This window comes from Balaenoptera physalus (assembly GCF_965194825.1).
Source record: "Balaenoptera physalus genome assembly, chromosome: 3".
Lineage (NCBI taxonomy): Eukaryota > Metazoa > Chordata > Mammalia > Artiodactyla > Balaenopteridae > Balaenoptera > Balaenoptera physalus.
In genome coordinates, this window is record NC_138890.1 from 64,310,537 (window position 1) to 64,325,151 (window position 14,615).

General features: G+C 52.6%; 1 protein-coding gene across 4 annotated transcripts in view; it reads right to left on the bottom strand.

Annotated features, from left to right (window-relative positions):
• The window catches only part of SLC25A48 (solute carrier family 25 member 48), a 42,496-nt gene extending 28,514 nt beyond the window's left edge, over positions 1 to 13,982 (bottom strand). Inside the window, exons 1-4 of one of the 4 annotated variants that reach the window (XM_082454664.1) lie at positions 12,975 to 13,982; positions 8,494 to 8,537; positions 4,962 to 5,033; positions 2,710 to 2,968 (exon numbers count right to left, since the gene is read on the bottom strand). In XM_082454664.1, the coding sequence (XP_082310790.1) occupies positions 2,710 to 2,968; positions 4,962 to 5,033; positions 8,494 to 8,537; positions 12,975 to 13,068 (469 nt within the window). In that variant the 5' untranslated portion in view covers positions 13,069 to 13,982. Of the gene's footprint in view, positions 1 to 2,709; positions 2,969 to 4,961; positions 5,034 to 8,493; positions 8,538 to 12,306; positions 12,566 to 12,939 lie in introns of those variants that run through there. The other 3 variants (XM_082454665.1, XM_082454666.1, XM_082454667.1) reach the window with 3 other exon arrangements.
• Positions 13,983 to 14,615: the final 633 nt, after the last annotated feature.

The following is a 14,615-nucleotide window of genomic DNA, read 5'->3' on the forward strand; positions in this document are numbered from 1 at the left end:
ACAGCCTGAGGCCATGGTCCCGTCTGTACAGGAGTAGGGTCAAGAAACCGCATCCCGCCCTGAGATGCTGGAGAAGGACAGGGAGGGCACACCATCCCCATGTTCTCCCTGCTCAGAGGGCTTATCCAGGAAACAAGGCTCCAGAAGGGTCCCGACTTCCTGGACGGGCAGTTCCAGAGAGTCCCAGTCCAGGTGGGCTGTGCCTCAGGCTCCCACGGCCCAGGAGAGCAGGCATGGGTGGCCCTCGGTGCTGCCCTAACTAGGTGCACAGTCCTGACGTCCACGCTCTCCTTCCACCCCTCCCACCACCTGCCCCAGAGCCCTTCCTGACCCCCAGCCTGGCTGACAGCCCAACCCACTCCCTGCCACCCACCCTATTTGGAGTGGCCCAATTCCTGTCTGCCTGTCTGCTGGACAGAGCACTACAAGAGAGATGGAGTCTTTTGGTCATCGCTGTGTCCCCAGCACCCAGCCCTGTGCCTGGCACACAGCAGGTACATAATTATGGTGTGTTGGGTAAATGAACAGGGCTAACAGTCATGCTGACCTCTCACTGTCGGGTGGATATTAAATGAGATGACGCACATACGGCACTTAACAGTGTCAGGACACGATGAACACTTAGCAACTTTGGCAGCTGCTAACGGAGGCTGCACAGCTCCCTAAAAGTGAGGCTCCTGCACACCCAGCGTTGGGGGCTTTCTTGGGTCTGGCTGTCCTGCTCCTATCCTTCCTCCAGTCTCCGGAGGCTTCTAGTCTGGCCTCAGGACCCCTGTAGCTCAGCCCTTAGCCTGCCAAGTCAGCCACCATTCTAGAACCCTCTGCAGGAAAAGTGTAGGTGGGTGAGGACAGAACAGAGGATGGAAGTAAACACTGTGGAGAAAGTTTACCAATTAACTTGCCTCCAAATGTGCCGGCATTTATTGAGAAACACCTTCCTTGGTGTCTAGGCTGGCTGAGGGCCCCCTCACACGTACACAAGCATGCCTACCCCTCTCTCCTCCCCTTCCATGGACAAGGCGCCCTGGCTGTGAAGGAGGTGGGGCTGCCCCCAGGAGCCTCATCACCGAGACTCTTGCAACATCTGGACCCCAAAGAGCTTTAAGGCCTACGGAGAGAATTCCTCTGCACCTTAGACTAACACAGCTTTTTGGAAGTAGACAGGATAGCGCAAAAAACCAGCCTGGGGGCCGGGACTCCTGGGTCCTAGGCCTGTCCACGATGCCCTTCATTTCTCTGCATCTTTGCTTTTGCCTCTGGGATAGGACCAGATCAGCGAGCTTCAAACTCTTCTCAGAGGTGTGACCCCTTGGTCAAACTGAGCTGTACCAAGACACGATTCAGTATGTCAGGTAGAGGGAGGCGAGGATCTGCCTGCCCTGTATCTCCCTGGGCGGCCCCCATGGGAGCACGCTCTGTGACCCTCCGGGTGAGCCAACCCGTCTGTTGCCCTGCATCTCCCCGCATGCTGACAGTGACCGTGAGCATCCAGCAGGTGTGACTCCTGTTCTTGGGGTGGCAGGGACCCCTGCGAGGGGCATCGGCACTCTGCTCAGAGTGTGTGCAGACCTGCCCTAGACACCGCCCCGGCTGAGCAGGGAGTGCAGGCTGACTCGAGGAACCTGGGTTGCGGGCAGGAGAGGCACTGGCCTCGGACGCTCCTGAGTGAGCTTTTGGGGCTTCAGCCACGGGGCAGAGCCGACCCCCCGCCTCTGTGGGCAGAGGGTTCACACGGAGGCCATTCAGAAGGCTGCCAAGGAGAGGGGTCTTACCCACGAGATCTGTCAGGTATGTATCTGAGGTGACAGGAAGGACCTGGGATGCAATCCTTCCATTATACGGAAAAGGAGACTGAGGCCCAGGAAGGGATAGTATCTTCCCTGAGGAGACAGAGTAAAATGAGAGCCAAGGACCAAACCCCAAGGTATTGAAATTTGTCTAAGACCCCCCAGTTCATCCTTCCTCGGGAGCTGGCACTTTCTACTCTGCACAGCAAGTGCCTTCCCATTCTTTCCATCCTCCTTTATCAAAACTGCTCCAGGAGAAGAGTCAGAAACCTCCTTCCCAGCAGGGAGGAGATGACAGCTCCAGCTCGCGGCACAGGAGTAGCTATGTAGCACGTAAGAAATGAAGCTCTAATGGGACATCAAGGGTGAGGGAGGGGCGGCCCGCTTCATGGCCCTGCAGCCAGTCCAGCTTGAGGCCTCCCTGGCTGCACTCCCTGGTTTGTGGGGGGCAGGTGTGGGTCTGAGACCTGGGCAGTCACACAGGGCCCCTCACTTGACAATGCTCTGCTGTTGCCCTTTTAAAATTCTTACTAATTTGTGATCAAGAGATCGCATTTTCATTTCACCCTGGGGGGCTGCAAATTATGTAGCTGGTCCTGACTGGCCAGTCATTAATTGTGTGTCCTTGAATAAGTATCTTAACTTCTGGGAACTTCAGTTTTCTTATCTGTAAAATGGAAAAAATCACAGCACCTGCCTCAGAGAATTGTGCTGAAGATGAATTAAGAGAACCCATGCGGGGCTCTTTGCAAGCGCCGGGCGCATAGAAAATCCTTAACCAGTAAGAGTTACCACTATAGATAAAATGATTCAACCTAGATGCCCTGCTCCATAAAAAGATTATTAACCAAATCCCAGATCTGGGAAACCAGGAAAGGGTCACAGGTCCCCAGACATCAGGCCACCTCCCCTGGCCGCTTACCTTCCCGAAATGGCTGTGTTTGCATCTGCAGCCGGATCTTGATGAGGTCCACGGGCGCACCCAGCCCAACAGAGACCACGCCAGCCACCATGCTGGCCAGGAGCAGGTCAGACAGCACGCGGGGTGAGCCGGCCTCGGGCTCCTGGCACCGGTGGTGGCTGAGGAACCTCTGTGTGTTGCTGAAGACCCCAAACACCACTGAGTTGTAGACAGCGATGCTGGCGAGGGGGAAGGCCATGCCCTTGAAGAAGCCAAACACCTGTGGGGAGACCCAGGGGGAGGAGGCATGAGGGCCTATGCTGCCCTTGGCAGAGACCTTGCCCTCCTGGAGCCTACGGGCTGGCGGGGGAGACACCATAGGAAAAGCAAACCAGTACGTTGGTGGAAAGAATAAAAGAGGATGCTGATGTGAGAGGAGAGACAGGGGAGGGCGAGAGCATCCTTAACCCGAGGAGGAACCGGCTTCTGCATGAAGCTTTGGTTCCTGAGCCGTGATGTGCTGGGCCTGGAACCTGCATTTGTCACTGGAGTGGCAGTATTCTTGGGCTGTGGCCGAGGGCAGCCCATGGAGCCCCAGTGGGTAGTGGGCTTACCAAGCACCACACACTCTTCCCTCATGTGTCACTCCAACAAAAGCATTCTCTGGGCATGTGCCAGGCCCTGGAGGACAACAAGAAAGACACACTCTCTTCCCTCACTGAGCTCACAGTCTGGGGGCAGGGGAGGGGGGGGACCCAGACAGACAAACTGACAGGTAATTAAAATATAATGCGCTAAGCCTGTAGTGAGGGGGTAAGAAGGGTCCCACAGCATCCCAGGGGCACCTGGGCCAGCATGTAGCTGGGTGCCCCGAGCATGGGAGTCTATTGGAAAAAAGCCAGAGGGGGAGTCCCCGGACGAACAGCACGAAGAGGCTTCTGTCCATACACACCGCGTTCTCAGCAAACATCACAGATGCTCCACTGAAACTGGAAAATTCCACAGGCTCTTTGAGGAGTCAGTGCAGCACACGTGGCACCAAAGATGAAAAAGCACCGGGAAGCCATTGTAAAAACTCCAGGCTGTACTCAAACCCACTAATCCTGACCTGAATGCATGCCCCCTATTTGCAAGGGGCAGGACACCTCCTCACACAGGCGTCCACACACGCGTGTGCACGCAAACACATATGCACGCACGCACCATGCTTCAGCCTCTTCCTCCACAACAAGGTCCCTCAGATGACTTGAGACATCACTTAGCTCTGAGCTGCTGTGTCTCAGAGGAACGCCCACAGTCTCCACAGAAACCCCAGAGTGGAGATGCTGGCTGGCAGACACTGCGGAGAACATGTGCCAAAAAGGAGGCTCAACAGCTGCCATTCAGGGGACGCAGGAATCGGACAACGTTACCCCGGAACAACGAGTGCTGGGTTTACAGCACTCACCCTGATTTTAAAGCAGACGATCAAGAGAGTCAGAACAACACCAGGACACAAGACATATTTTGTCTGAAGAGAAGAACCTCCAGGTGCAGGCAGGAGGCTCCCGAGCTCCAGGGCACTTCCTAGGACGGAGCCTGGTGGGGGACAGCAGTCAATAACGGGGCCACATTTCCAGTGACTCAAGGAAAAGCCCAGGGCTGCCACAGGGCTTACACCTGACTATTTCTTTAAACCAACAGGTCATTTCATCCTAAATTTTAAAATTTATTTTAAATTCCCCAAGGAGGAGCCTTGGAAAGTCTTCCAAAAGCACATACTCATTCTCAAGAAGGTCACCTGATGCTTCTTCTACAAAATGTTATTCAGAATTTCCCCTTTGCAGAGAAAACCCCTGGGTCCCATGGTCTGGAGTGACCTGTGGTACAAGCCCGTTCCGGGTGTCTGGGATCAGAAGAGCCTGCCCCCCACACCCTCCGCCCCATGCTGGGAGAAAGGGAGCCTGCGAACACATGGTTTACCGCCACACATTTGGTTTTGAAAACCTGGCAGGTCATCCTGTTTTTGTAGGAATTTTCCACATTGTGGTTCTAAATGCCTCCGAATTTCTCCCGAGAGGTGACACAAAACCAGTTTTTTTCCTCAATAACATCCCACTTGGGGGCAGGGTTAAGTTTAGGTAACATAATATTGGAGGAGTGGTGTGAGATGAAGAGAGAAAATTGAGCCGAAGGTGATGAGCGGAATGAACAGGCCTCCTGCTGGGTGTGCCGCGCGTGTGAGGGCTGTGACCTCGGTCCCCAGGAGGAGACCCCACCCCGGGAGCACTTACACTCTCCCTCCTGTACACAGTGCGGATGCAGCTAAGCGTGCTCCCGTAGCCAGTGCCGGCCTGCAGGCGAGCCTGCGGAGAAAGACAAGGGCGTGAGGGCCAGCCGGAGACAGGTTACATCCCCACCTCCCTCACGGCTCTGGGCTCCCAGCACGGAAGCCCAGAGAAGGGAAGCCCCTGCCCCAGCGACCCTGTCAGGAAGGAGGCCTGGCCTTCAGTCCCGGCCTGGCTGGCCTTGCGTCCTCTACCTGCACCGCCTCCCTGCAAGTCCCGTTCTCACCTTGCTAAATGCAGCAGGAGTCCCCTTGGTCTGAGGGAAGAACAAAGGCCAGTTTGTTGTGCAAAAGCAATGTTTGTGTGGGGACATATGATGCTGCTGCATCTTGAGTACAAAAAGCTAACCCGGGGCCCTGGCCCACCTGCTGTCCGTCACTCTGCCCTCCTAAATACTCTCAGGAGCAACCTGCTCTTCTCATCTCCAGAACCCCTGCATCTCTCACCCTGATGATGGGCTGGGCTCCTCGCTGGCCTCCTGCTTCCCCCATGCCAACTCCTTCGCCTATGTCTACACAACAGTCAGACTAATCTTTTCCAAACAACGATGAATGTTTGTCACTGCTGTTTCAAGCTCTCCAGTGGCCTCCCACCAAACTCAGAATAAATTCCACCCTTAACCAGCACCCAGAAGTGTGGCTTTCACCACTCGCATGTCATTTCCTCCGCACCCGTTGTGCCTGCCACACGGCACATTCCTGGACCCTGGAGCATCAGTTTTTTCTCACTTCCAGAATGTTCCACCTGCGTTCCTCCCCTGGAAGGCTCTTTCTCCAGCTTCTGCTCATCTTTTGGGTCTGAGCTTAAATGCTGCAATGATGTGATCTGTTCGTCTGTTTACTTAGGGTTTATTTGGGTTCCCCCTCCGGGGCAGGGCTGTCTTGTATTCCCCTCTCGTCCCTGGAGCCGAGTGTGGCCGTGGCACTCGGCCCTTTGCACTGGCTAACCAAGGGGCCGGAGGGTGAAACTGTGGCATCCTCTAATGGAGGCTGGCTCTGGTGACTGGGGGCATCCGTAGACAGGCAGAGGGTCTGAGAAAAGCCACAGAAGAGCCCAGAGCACACTTCACTCTGGGTCTAGACCAGAGCAAAAGTCTGTCAACTCTTGAGGAAGTTGCCACCGAGGCCAGCAGCACAGCTCAAGCCTCTAAGGCCTCCAGTTGTAACAGGAGCTAGCATTTAGTATGCACCAACTGCATTCTTGGGAAAACACTGGAAATCTTATGGAACTTATCTCACAGAATCCCACAAATGCTCTGAGGCATGGATACTATCCCCACTTCACAGATGAAGAAAGCTGATTCCCTGTATATGTTTCCGATTGCTGCTGTAACAAATTATGATAAATTCAGTGGCTTAAAACAATGCAAATTTATTCTCTTACAGTGCTCTAGCTGGGCTATAGAGAGCTGAGCCCTGAGTAGAAAACCCTGGTCACATTGCATCAGACATAAACTTTAAATGCACCAGCTGTGCCGGCAGCCAGCAGTGAATCCTGACCCCAGCTCTACTGCCACCAAGTAGCCAGTGCTGGCTCTCCCACCTGTGGTGAGGCAGCTGCGGGCAGCGAATGAGTCTTTGACCCAGGTCAGCAGCCCAGATCCTTCTAGCTTGGCTCTCCCAGGGGCGAGTCTGGAAACCAGGAACAAGTCACTCATCTGCCTCCCCACACTCCAATGTGTGTATTCTTCAGGACAGGAGGGGATCGCTCACTGCTCTATCCTCACTGCCACTTGACAATCCTCATGACAGCCCCACCGGGGAGGTGCTCTTTGCCCATTTTACAGATGAGGAAACCGAGGCTTGGGGAGTTTAAGTGCTGTGCCCTAGGCACAGGAGAGTATGTGGGAGGCTGGAACTGGACTCCAGGTTATTCTGACTCTGAGGCTTTTGCCCAGACCTTTCTCAGTGAACAGGAACTCTAGAGAAAATGCCAGCCAGAATGAAGGGGGATGTTCTGGAGAGAAACAAGGGCCCCAGGCCACAGCCCTGGGCTGGACCCAGAGGCCAGCCATGTAAGCCAGCATCTTTAGGCTGGGACCCTCAGCAGAGAGGTTCTCAGGCTGAACAGAGACAAGATTTTATGTATCAGGAAAGGTTCCCTGCAGAGGCTCAGGGGGCAGAGTGGAGAAAACAAGGAGAGTCCTGGTCTTTACAGGTGACATGTGGCCAGGCAAAGAGTGGCCAGGCTTGCCTGTGCCAGGGGCAGGGGATGAGGATGGGGGTTCCAACAAGCTCTACCATCCCCTAACCAAGCTGCAGGTGAGGGAAGGATGCTCTACCAGGGAGAGACACTGGTTGCCCGGGTCAGAAATGTGGCTGTTAGGCCTGCCGGGGCAAGGACTGGACTTGCTTTGTACACCACTGCTGCCCTGCCAGCCCCACAGTGCCTGCACAGAGAAAGCATCCAAGATGCATTTGATGTATGAGCAAAAGGCTGGGCTTGTGTGAGGGGTGTGAGGAGCCAGGAAATACCTTTAACTATTTAGACACATAGGCTGACCTCCCCATCAAGAAGAGAGCAGGCCTGGGCTCTGACTGAGGAGGGGCCCACGGTCACGCAGGGAGGAAGATGGGGAGAAAGGGGACCACAGTGGCCACTGGAGAAGGGCCTGGGAGGTCCTCTTTGTGCACGATCCCGGCAGAGCGTTAGATACAAATGTGGAAGTCAGGGTGAGGAGGCACTATTTGTGGCCACGTTCTCAGGGTACAGCTGTGAGTGCTGCTCGCCATGGGGACAGGTGGCAGGGGTGGGGGTGCACCCAAAGAATGTCCCTTTGTAACATCTCACTCCTCAAGCCTTCGATTTGTTGTGTGACCTGAGGTGACACCCCTCCCCTTTCTCGGGCAGTCTCCACATGTGTAGAACAAGAAGCGTGGATGATCCCAATGCCAGGTGGCTTTGCTGGCTCCGTCAAGTTATAACGGCTTCCCATTCCCAACCTAAGTCTAGAGTCCTAACCTGAAGTTCAAGGCCTCCAAGGATTGAGTGCCGACCTACCGGTCCTGGATTCTGATCCGTAGCTGCTTTCAGAAACCTGATGCATCAGCAGAAGTGGCCATGTTGGCCCTTCCGAAGCATGGTCCCCTGGAGGGGTCCCCACCTCACTGTCTTTGCCCATGCCGTTCTCTGTGCCTGGAGTATCTTTTCCAATGGCCCAACCTTAGATAATGGGCCCAGATTCTGGTTCCCTCGCTCAACAGAGGCTTGCAGGAGAGCACTCACAGTGCCCCACCCCTCCCCTGCAGCTCATGAGAGCCTGGAGGCAGAAATGGAGCTTCACAAAAACAAAATCACTGCCCAGCAAGGAGGGGGGAGCATTCCAACCGGGCCTCCTAGCGCTCCGCCCCTGTGGACTGGCACAGAGAGTCTGCCCTGCGCTGGTGGCCTTCTGGGGGTCAGAAACAGCAGGCACATTCCCGGAGTCAGACTCACTCCAGGCCCTTTCCAAAAGGTAATGGCAACACGGCTACTGTACCTTGACTGTGTCCAGAGGGTGGCCAACAATGACGCTCGCTGCACCTGTGGATCAAAGAGGACTTCCTGGTCACTCAGTCCCTGGACTCCTCGCTTGTACTGGCTGGCTCTTAGGGCAGAACAGAGGACTCAGACACTTACATTCACTTATTCAGTCAATGCCCAGTCACCAGAGGGGACCCCCCCCCCCCAGTGTGTTAGGCACAGGCTCATGCATGGAGGAAGGCAAAGAAAATGGAGTAAAACCTGGGCCCTGCCTCAAGAAACAAGTACCCTAAAAAAAGGGAGGTAAAGGTGCTGGGATAACTGGCTACCCACATGCAAAAGAGTAAATAGACCTCTACCTCATACTATATACAAAAGTTAACTCAAAAGAAACTAAAGACCTAAATGGAAGCAGTGCAACTATAGAAATCATATGCTAAAATATAGGGGGAAATCTCCACGAATGTAGATTTGCAACAGATTCTTATATATGACAACAAAAGTACAAGCAACAAAAGAAAAATTGGATGTCATAAAAATTAAAAACATTTGTGCATAAAAGAACACTCTCAAGAAAGTAAAGAAACCTACAGAAGGGGCGGGGGGGAATATTTGCAAATCGAATATTTGATAAGGGTCAAATATCCAGAATATGTAAAGAACTCTAACAACTAAAAAGAAAAAAAAATTTTTTTAAGGGCAAAGGACTTGAATAGACATTTTTCCAAAGAAGATATACAAACGGCCAAGTACATGAAAAGATGCTCAACATCATTGGTCATTAGGGAAATGCAAGTCAAAAGCACGGTGAGATTCTCCTTCACACCCACTAGGATGGCTATAATAAAAAAAAAAAAAAGAAAGAAAAGGAAAATAACAAGTATTCGTGATGATATAGAGAAATTGGAACTCGTATATATTGCTGGTGGAAATATGAAATGGTGCAGCTGCCGTAGAAAACAGTTTGGCTTATTACAAAGTTAAACATAGGCTTACCCTATAACCCAGCGATTCCACTGTTAGAAATATACCTAAAAGAACTGCAAACAGGCACTCAAACAAGTACATATACACACATGTTTATAGCAGCACTATTCAAAAAAGCCAAAAGGTAAAAACAGCCCAATGTCCACTGCTGGATGAATGGCTAAATAAAATGTGGTATATCCATACAATAGAATATTACTAGACATAAATAGGAATGAAGTACTGATACATGCTGCAGTGTGGATGAATGTGGAAAACATTATGCAAAGTGAAAAAGGCCAGACAAAAAAGGTCACATATTGTATGATTCCATTTATATGAATTATCCAGAATAGGTAAATCCATAGAGACAGAAAGCAGATTAGTGACCGCCAGGGTTTGGAGGAGGGGAAATGGCAGTACCTGCTTAATAGGTCCAGAAACTTCTCTGGGCATGAGAAAAATGTTTTGGAACTAGATAGATGGTTGCACAACACTGTGACTGTACTAAATGCCACTGAATTGTATACTTTCAAATGATTAATTTTATGTTATGTGAATTTCACCTCAAAAAAAGAGAGAGGGTATGAAGAGAAAACCCAGAAACTTTTCAGGTACCTGCAGGTTATTTAGCTTTTCTACACCTCCCTTTTAGCATGTGTAGTGGGAATAATATTAGCACCTACCTCACAGTTCCATTTTAAGAATGAAATGAAGTAAAAAGTGTAAAGTACCAGCAGAGCTTGGCACTTACAGGATGCTCAAAAGGGGCTGCCATCCCTATTGATTTTTTTTTAAGAAGGCCTCTTTGAAAAGGTGATGGATACTCTGGATCTTTTCAATGAAAAATGCCCATCCGCACACACATTCACAAGGCCAGAACGATTTTGGAGGCAAGCAAGACAGCCCTGAGGCCATGCCACAGAAGGCAGTGATTGTGAGATTGAAACAGGAGCCATCCTTCTGAGACCAATTCCCCATCGCGCTGATGAGGAAGAAAGTGTCTCTGCTAGCAGGAGTGACTGCACCAGGTAGGGCAGATCAGGGGTCCTGGAATATTAGATATCTACAGGGCAGAGAAACCAGCTATTCCAGAACAAATGTTCCCTTGGTCTAGAACCTCTAGGCCCCTCTCAACCCCTCCTTCCCACAGAACGGGGCAGAGGCAGAAAGATGGTGGGCAGCGGAAAGCCGGGCCATTCACTCTACAGGAACTCCTCCCTTCAGGGGAAGGAAGGAGCTCTGGTCCTCAGGCTCTGGCTGCATCCCTCAGCCCAGGGCAGCAGCCCCAGACCCAGCCTTGGGCCATTATCTCCCTGCATACTCATTAGTCCACCCATCTGAAAGCAGGGATACAAGATAAGAAACAGAATTATCAGGTCAGTGGTTTCCAGACCTTGGGATATTACAGACCAGTAAAATTTCAAACAAAATGTGAAGGATGTAATGGTGAAAGTTTATCATGACAGGTCACTGAGAGAGAAAACAGCTATAGATGAGTACAGGGCTTAAAATGGCCCTGGTACCAGACTGTCTGGGTTGGAATCCTAGTGTTCATCCTAGATGTATGGTTTTGGGCAAGTCATTGAATTTCTCTGAGTATCCATTTCCTCATCTGTCAAATGGGGATGTAATGATAGTAGCTACCTCATAGAGCTATAAAGAAATATACATAGACATGAGACCACACATTGTATGATTCTGTTTATATAAAGTGTCCAGAAAACGCTAATTTATAGAGCCTGAAAGTGGTTGCCCAGAGACAGAGGGAGGGGATGGGGTTTAATTGTAAATGGGCATGAGGGATCTTACTGGAGGATGAAATGTTCTAAAACTAGTTTATGGTAATGGTTGCACCACTTGGTAAAATTACTAAAAATCACTAAATTGTACACTTGAAATGAGTGGATTTTATGATATGTAAAATAACCTCAATAAAGTTGCTTTAAAAGTATCCATGTAGCATTTAAACAGCACCTGACACTTATGAAGTATTCACTGCTACTATATATTCATGTTCATTTAATGGAAGCAAAAACAAAAACAAACAAAACCATGTTGACGTCAACAAAGTAAGGGCAATCGCAGAATAAAGGACAACCCACTACTTGCTGTGTGAGTTGGGGAGGGTCTCTGTGTCATCAGAGATTTTGAGCTACTCTGACAGTCTTACCCTCCAGGACATTTCTCAAACCAAGCCCCTGGCAGCCCTACTGAAGTTGGTCTGACTATTTAAAGGGCAGCCAAGGAAAGCCTCTCCCTCTGAATGGCTGAAAGCTTGTCCAAAGAGGGTCTGGATGTGCCTGGTAGATCCCTGGGCACAGCCCCCTGACTGGCAAAGTTAGGAGAGGCAGGTCTCAGCCTTACCCAAGGAAGCCTGTGCAAAAGAACTGCCCCCAGCGAGAGGAATCACCTTTGCTTGGGAGGGTGAGAAGCAGGGGCCCTGCAGCCACCTGTCACCTGTGGGGGACAGACATGGACTCCTGCTAGGAGGTGGGAAGGTGCCACCAGAAGGGGAACCACCCGGGATCCTAGCTGGTTAGTTACTTTTTTTGTTTTTTTTCCTTTCCTACAAATCTCCTGGTCTCCATACCTAGAACACTTGGTGGGGCACAAACGCGCTAGCCATAGCCTCTACCTGAGTGTCTCAGGATTTTACTTTGGGGAGGGGCTGCATTCGCCAACAGCTCTTTTCTGATGGTCCTCTTAGATGGAGCCAAAAGAAAGGCTATACCTGACAATAAGCAAAGTCCCTCAACCCCGTCCCCCGCAATAGCTGAGCAAAGAGGAGGGATAGACCTATTGGAAAGAGAAGAATGGAGAAGCAAGGCAATGGATGCGACTATCGCCCAAGCAAACACACCCCAGGCTCAGCAGAGAGCGGCTCCAAGAGTGGTAGGAAGGGACCGGCGGGCCCAACAGTGCCCGAGGAGAGGCGTGACAGTTGGCTGTGCTGAAAACGCGAAGGGTTCCTCCTATCTGGCAGCGGACACCTGCAGCCGGTGCCGGGCTCCCAGCTCTGCGCTCCGCTCCCCGCAGCCCGACGCCACAAGGGTCGGCCTGACCGCCAGGCCGGGCTCCGCATCCCGCGCGCGGGGGCGGGCGGCGGTCAAACGCCACCCTCACACACGAGTTCCTGTGAGCCCAGAGTCCCCAGACTCAGGTGCGCACCAGGGCGCCGAAGGGTGTGTACGCGCCGGGACGTTCCATTGGCTGTCCGCTTTGACCAGCGGTTTAATCATTACAGGATCAAGTCCCGCGGACCCAAACTTTGAGGCAAATCGCAGGCTCGGGATGAATCTCCCCCGGGGTCGCGGCAGCAGGCGAGGAGCGGCAAGACCAGCCGGGCGGCGGGCAGCGCGCACCTAGGGCGCGTGTGGGCAGCGCCCGGGCGCGGAGCTCCCTGACCCGGCACGGCGTGGCAACTCCGCCTGCGCAACTCCCGGCTGGCTCGCTCTCTTCCTCTCGGGCCGGGCTGTCCCGTCAGCGCACTCACCTCTGGGGGTCCCTCCCATCCGGGGATGCGCTCACCTCCGATCCAGCCCGCCACAAAGTCTTCCAGCTGGAAGTTGCCCATGGCCGGGGCCGCGGAGCCTCGCGTTCCCGGAGCCGGGTCGGTGCCCATTCAGGGTCTGCTGGTCATGGCCCACGGGCGAGCGCGCCGGTCGGGCCAAGTCAGGGACGCGGAGCTCCCGGCAGATCCTCCTCCACGCCGGGTTCGGAATGGCTCGGAATCGCTGAAGCGCGCGGGCCGCCCGGGTCCTGCTCCAAGCGCCCGCGGGCAGCTGACATCACGCCCCCAGTAGACCTTAAAGGCACAGCGCGCGGGCCGGGCGAGGGAGTGTCCACCGGTAGTTATGGTAGTTCTTCACATCTCCTCCGAGACACTGGAAATGATTTCAGAGACATTTTTCAAAGTTCATGACAAGAGGTACAGAGGAAGGCTTTATCCGAGGTCCAGAAGTATTTAATTACAAACACCAAGGTCTCTCTGTGATAGGATTATTTAGCTGGGTGGACACATCCTCTTTTAAGCTAAAACAGAGCTGAAATAATTATAATTGAATGTCCAACTATCAGCTAAACCAGAAGTTCTCAATTCTTTGAGCTGATTTAAAGCCATGGACAGTTTCGCTATAAAATACAAAGGACACACAATTTTCCATAACAACTTTAGTAGTCAGGGGCTCTTCTCCCGCCTGCACTCCACACCTTTCTCTAGCCCCCAGGTTTCAAAACCTTATTTATTCCTGAATTACTGAAATAATGTGTGGAAAGCACCTAGCCCAGGGGCAGGCTCCAAATCAGCGCTAAATAAGTACTCGCTCTTAATAATGTTCAACATTTCCTGGGCACTGAAATCGGGCCCCCTTCACTGTACCTGGGCTTACTCCTCACAGCAGCCCCGTGAGATGGGTGTTATTATTATCCCCATTCCTAGGGAAATGATTGTATGACACACAGATTTTAATCTTTTAGAAAACTGGTCCAGATTAGGAGATGAAAGTTGTCGCACCTGAGTTATAGGTTTAGCTGTGTGAGAACAGATTTGAGCTTATTCCCAGAAGACCTGGCTGCCACGGTGGAGAGCCCAGGGGAGACCCCACCCAAACTTGAAGGTCCTGCAGCACCCCCAGCTGAGGGCACACAGCCCCCTGCTGAGAGCCCACAGCCCCCTGCTGAGAGCACCCCGGCCAGGTGGGAATTTCCAGAGCCCTGAAAACTCTCAGCCTGCCCCTGGCCAGGCTTTCAGGAGTGATGAGGCTAGCCTGGAAATTTCCTCTGAGAGCTTCCTGGGCGTGAGGTCTGGGTGGCCAGGCAGCACACTGTGCCTCTGGAAATGCCTGCCTCGAAGCTCCCCGAAGCCGCTTATGCCACACCCACAAAGCCCCCAGGGCTCTCTGAGCCAGCCCCCACCCTCTGCAGACAAGCAGACCCAAACCCAGCTCAGCCTCCTTGGCTCAAACACTTCCGACCAGCCCGCAAACGCACTACCCGCATGCTCCAGACAAGCACACGGAGCCAGAGCTGCCTTGCCCTGAGGATGTTTTCAAGCCAGAGTCTGTGCACAGTCTTACTTCCTCACTCCCCCTCACAGTAGCTGTGAGCAGGCACTGGGGGTCATCCCGGCGATGGTCACTTTTATGTGTCAACTTGGCTGGGTGACGGTAC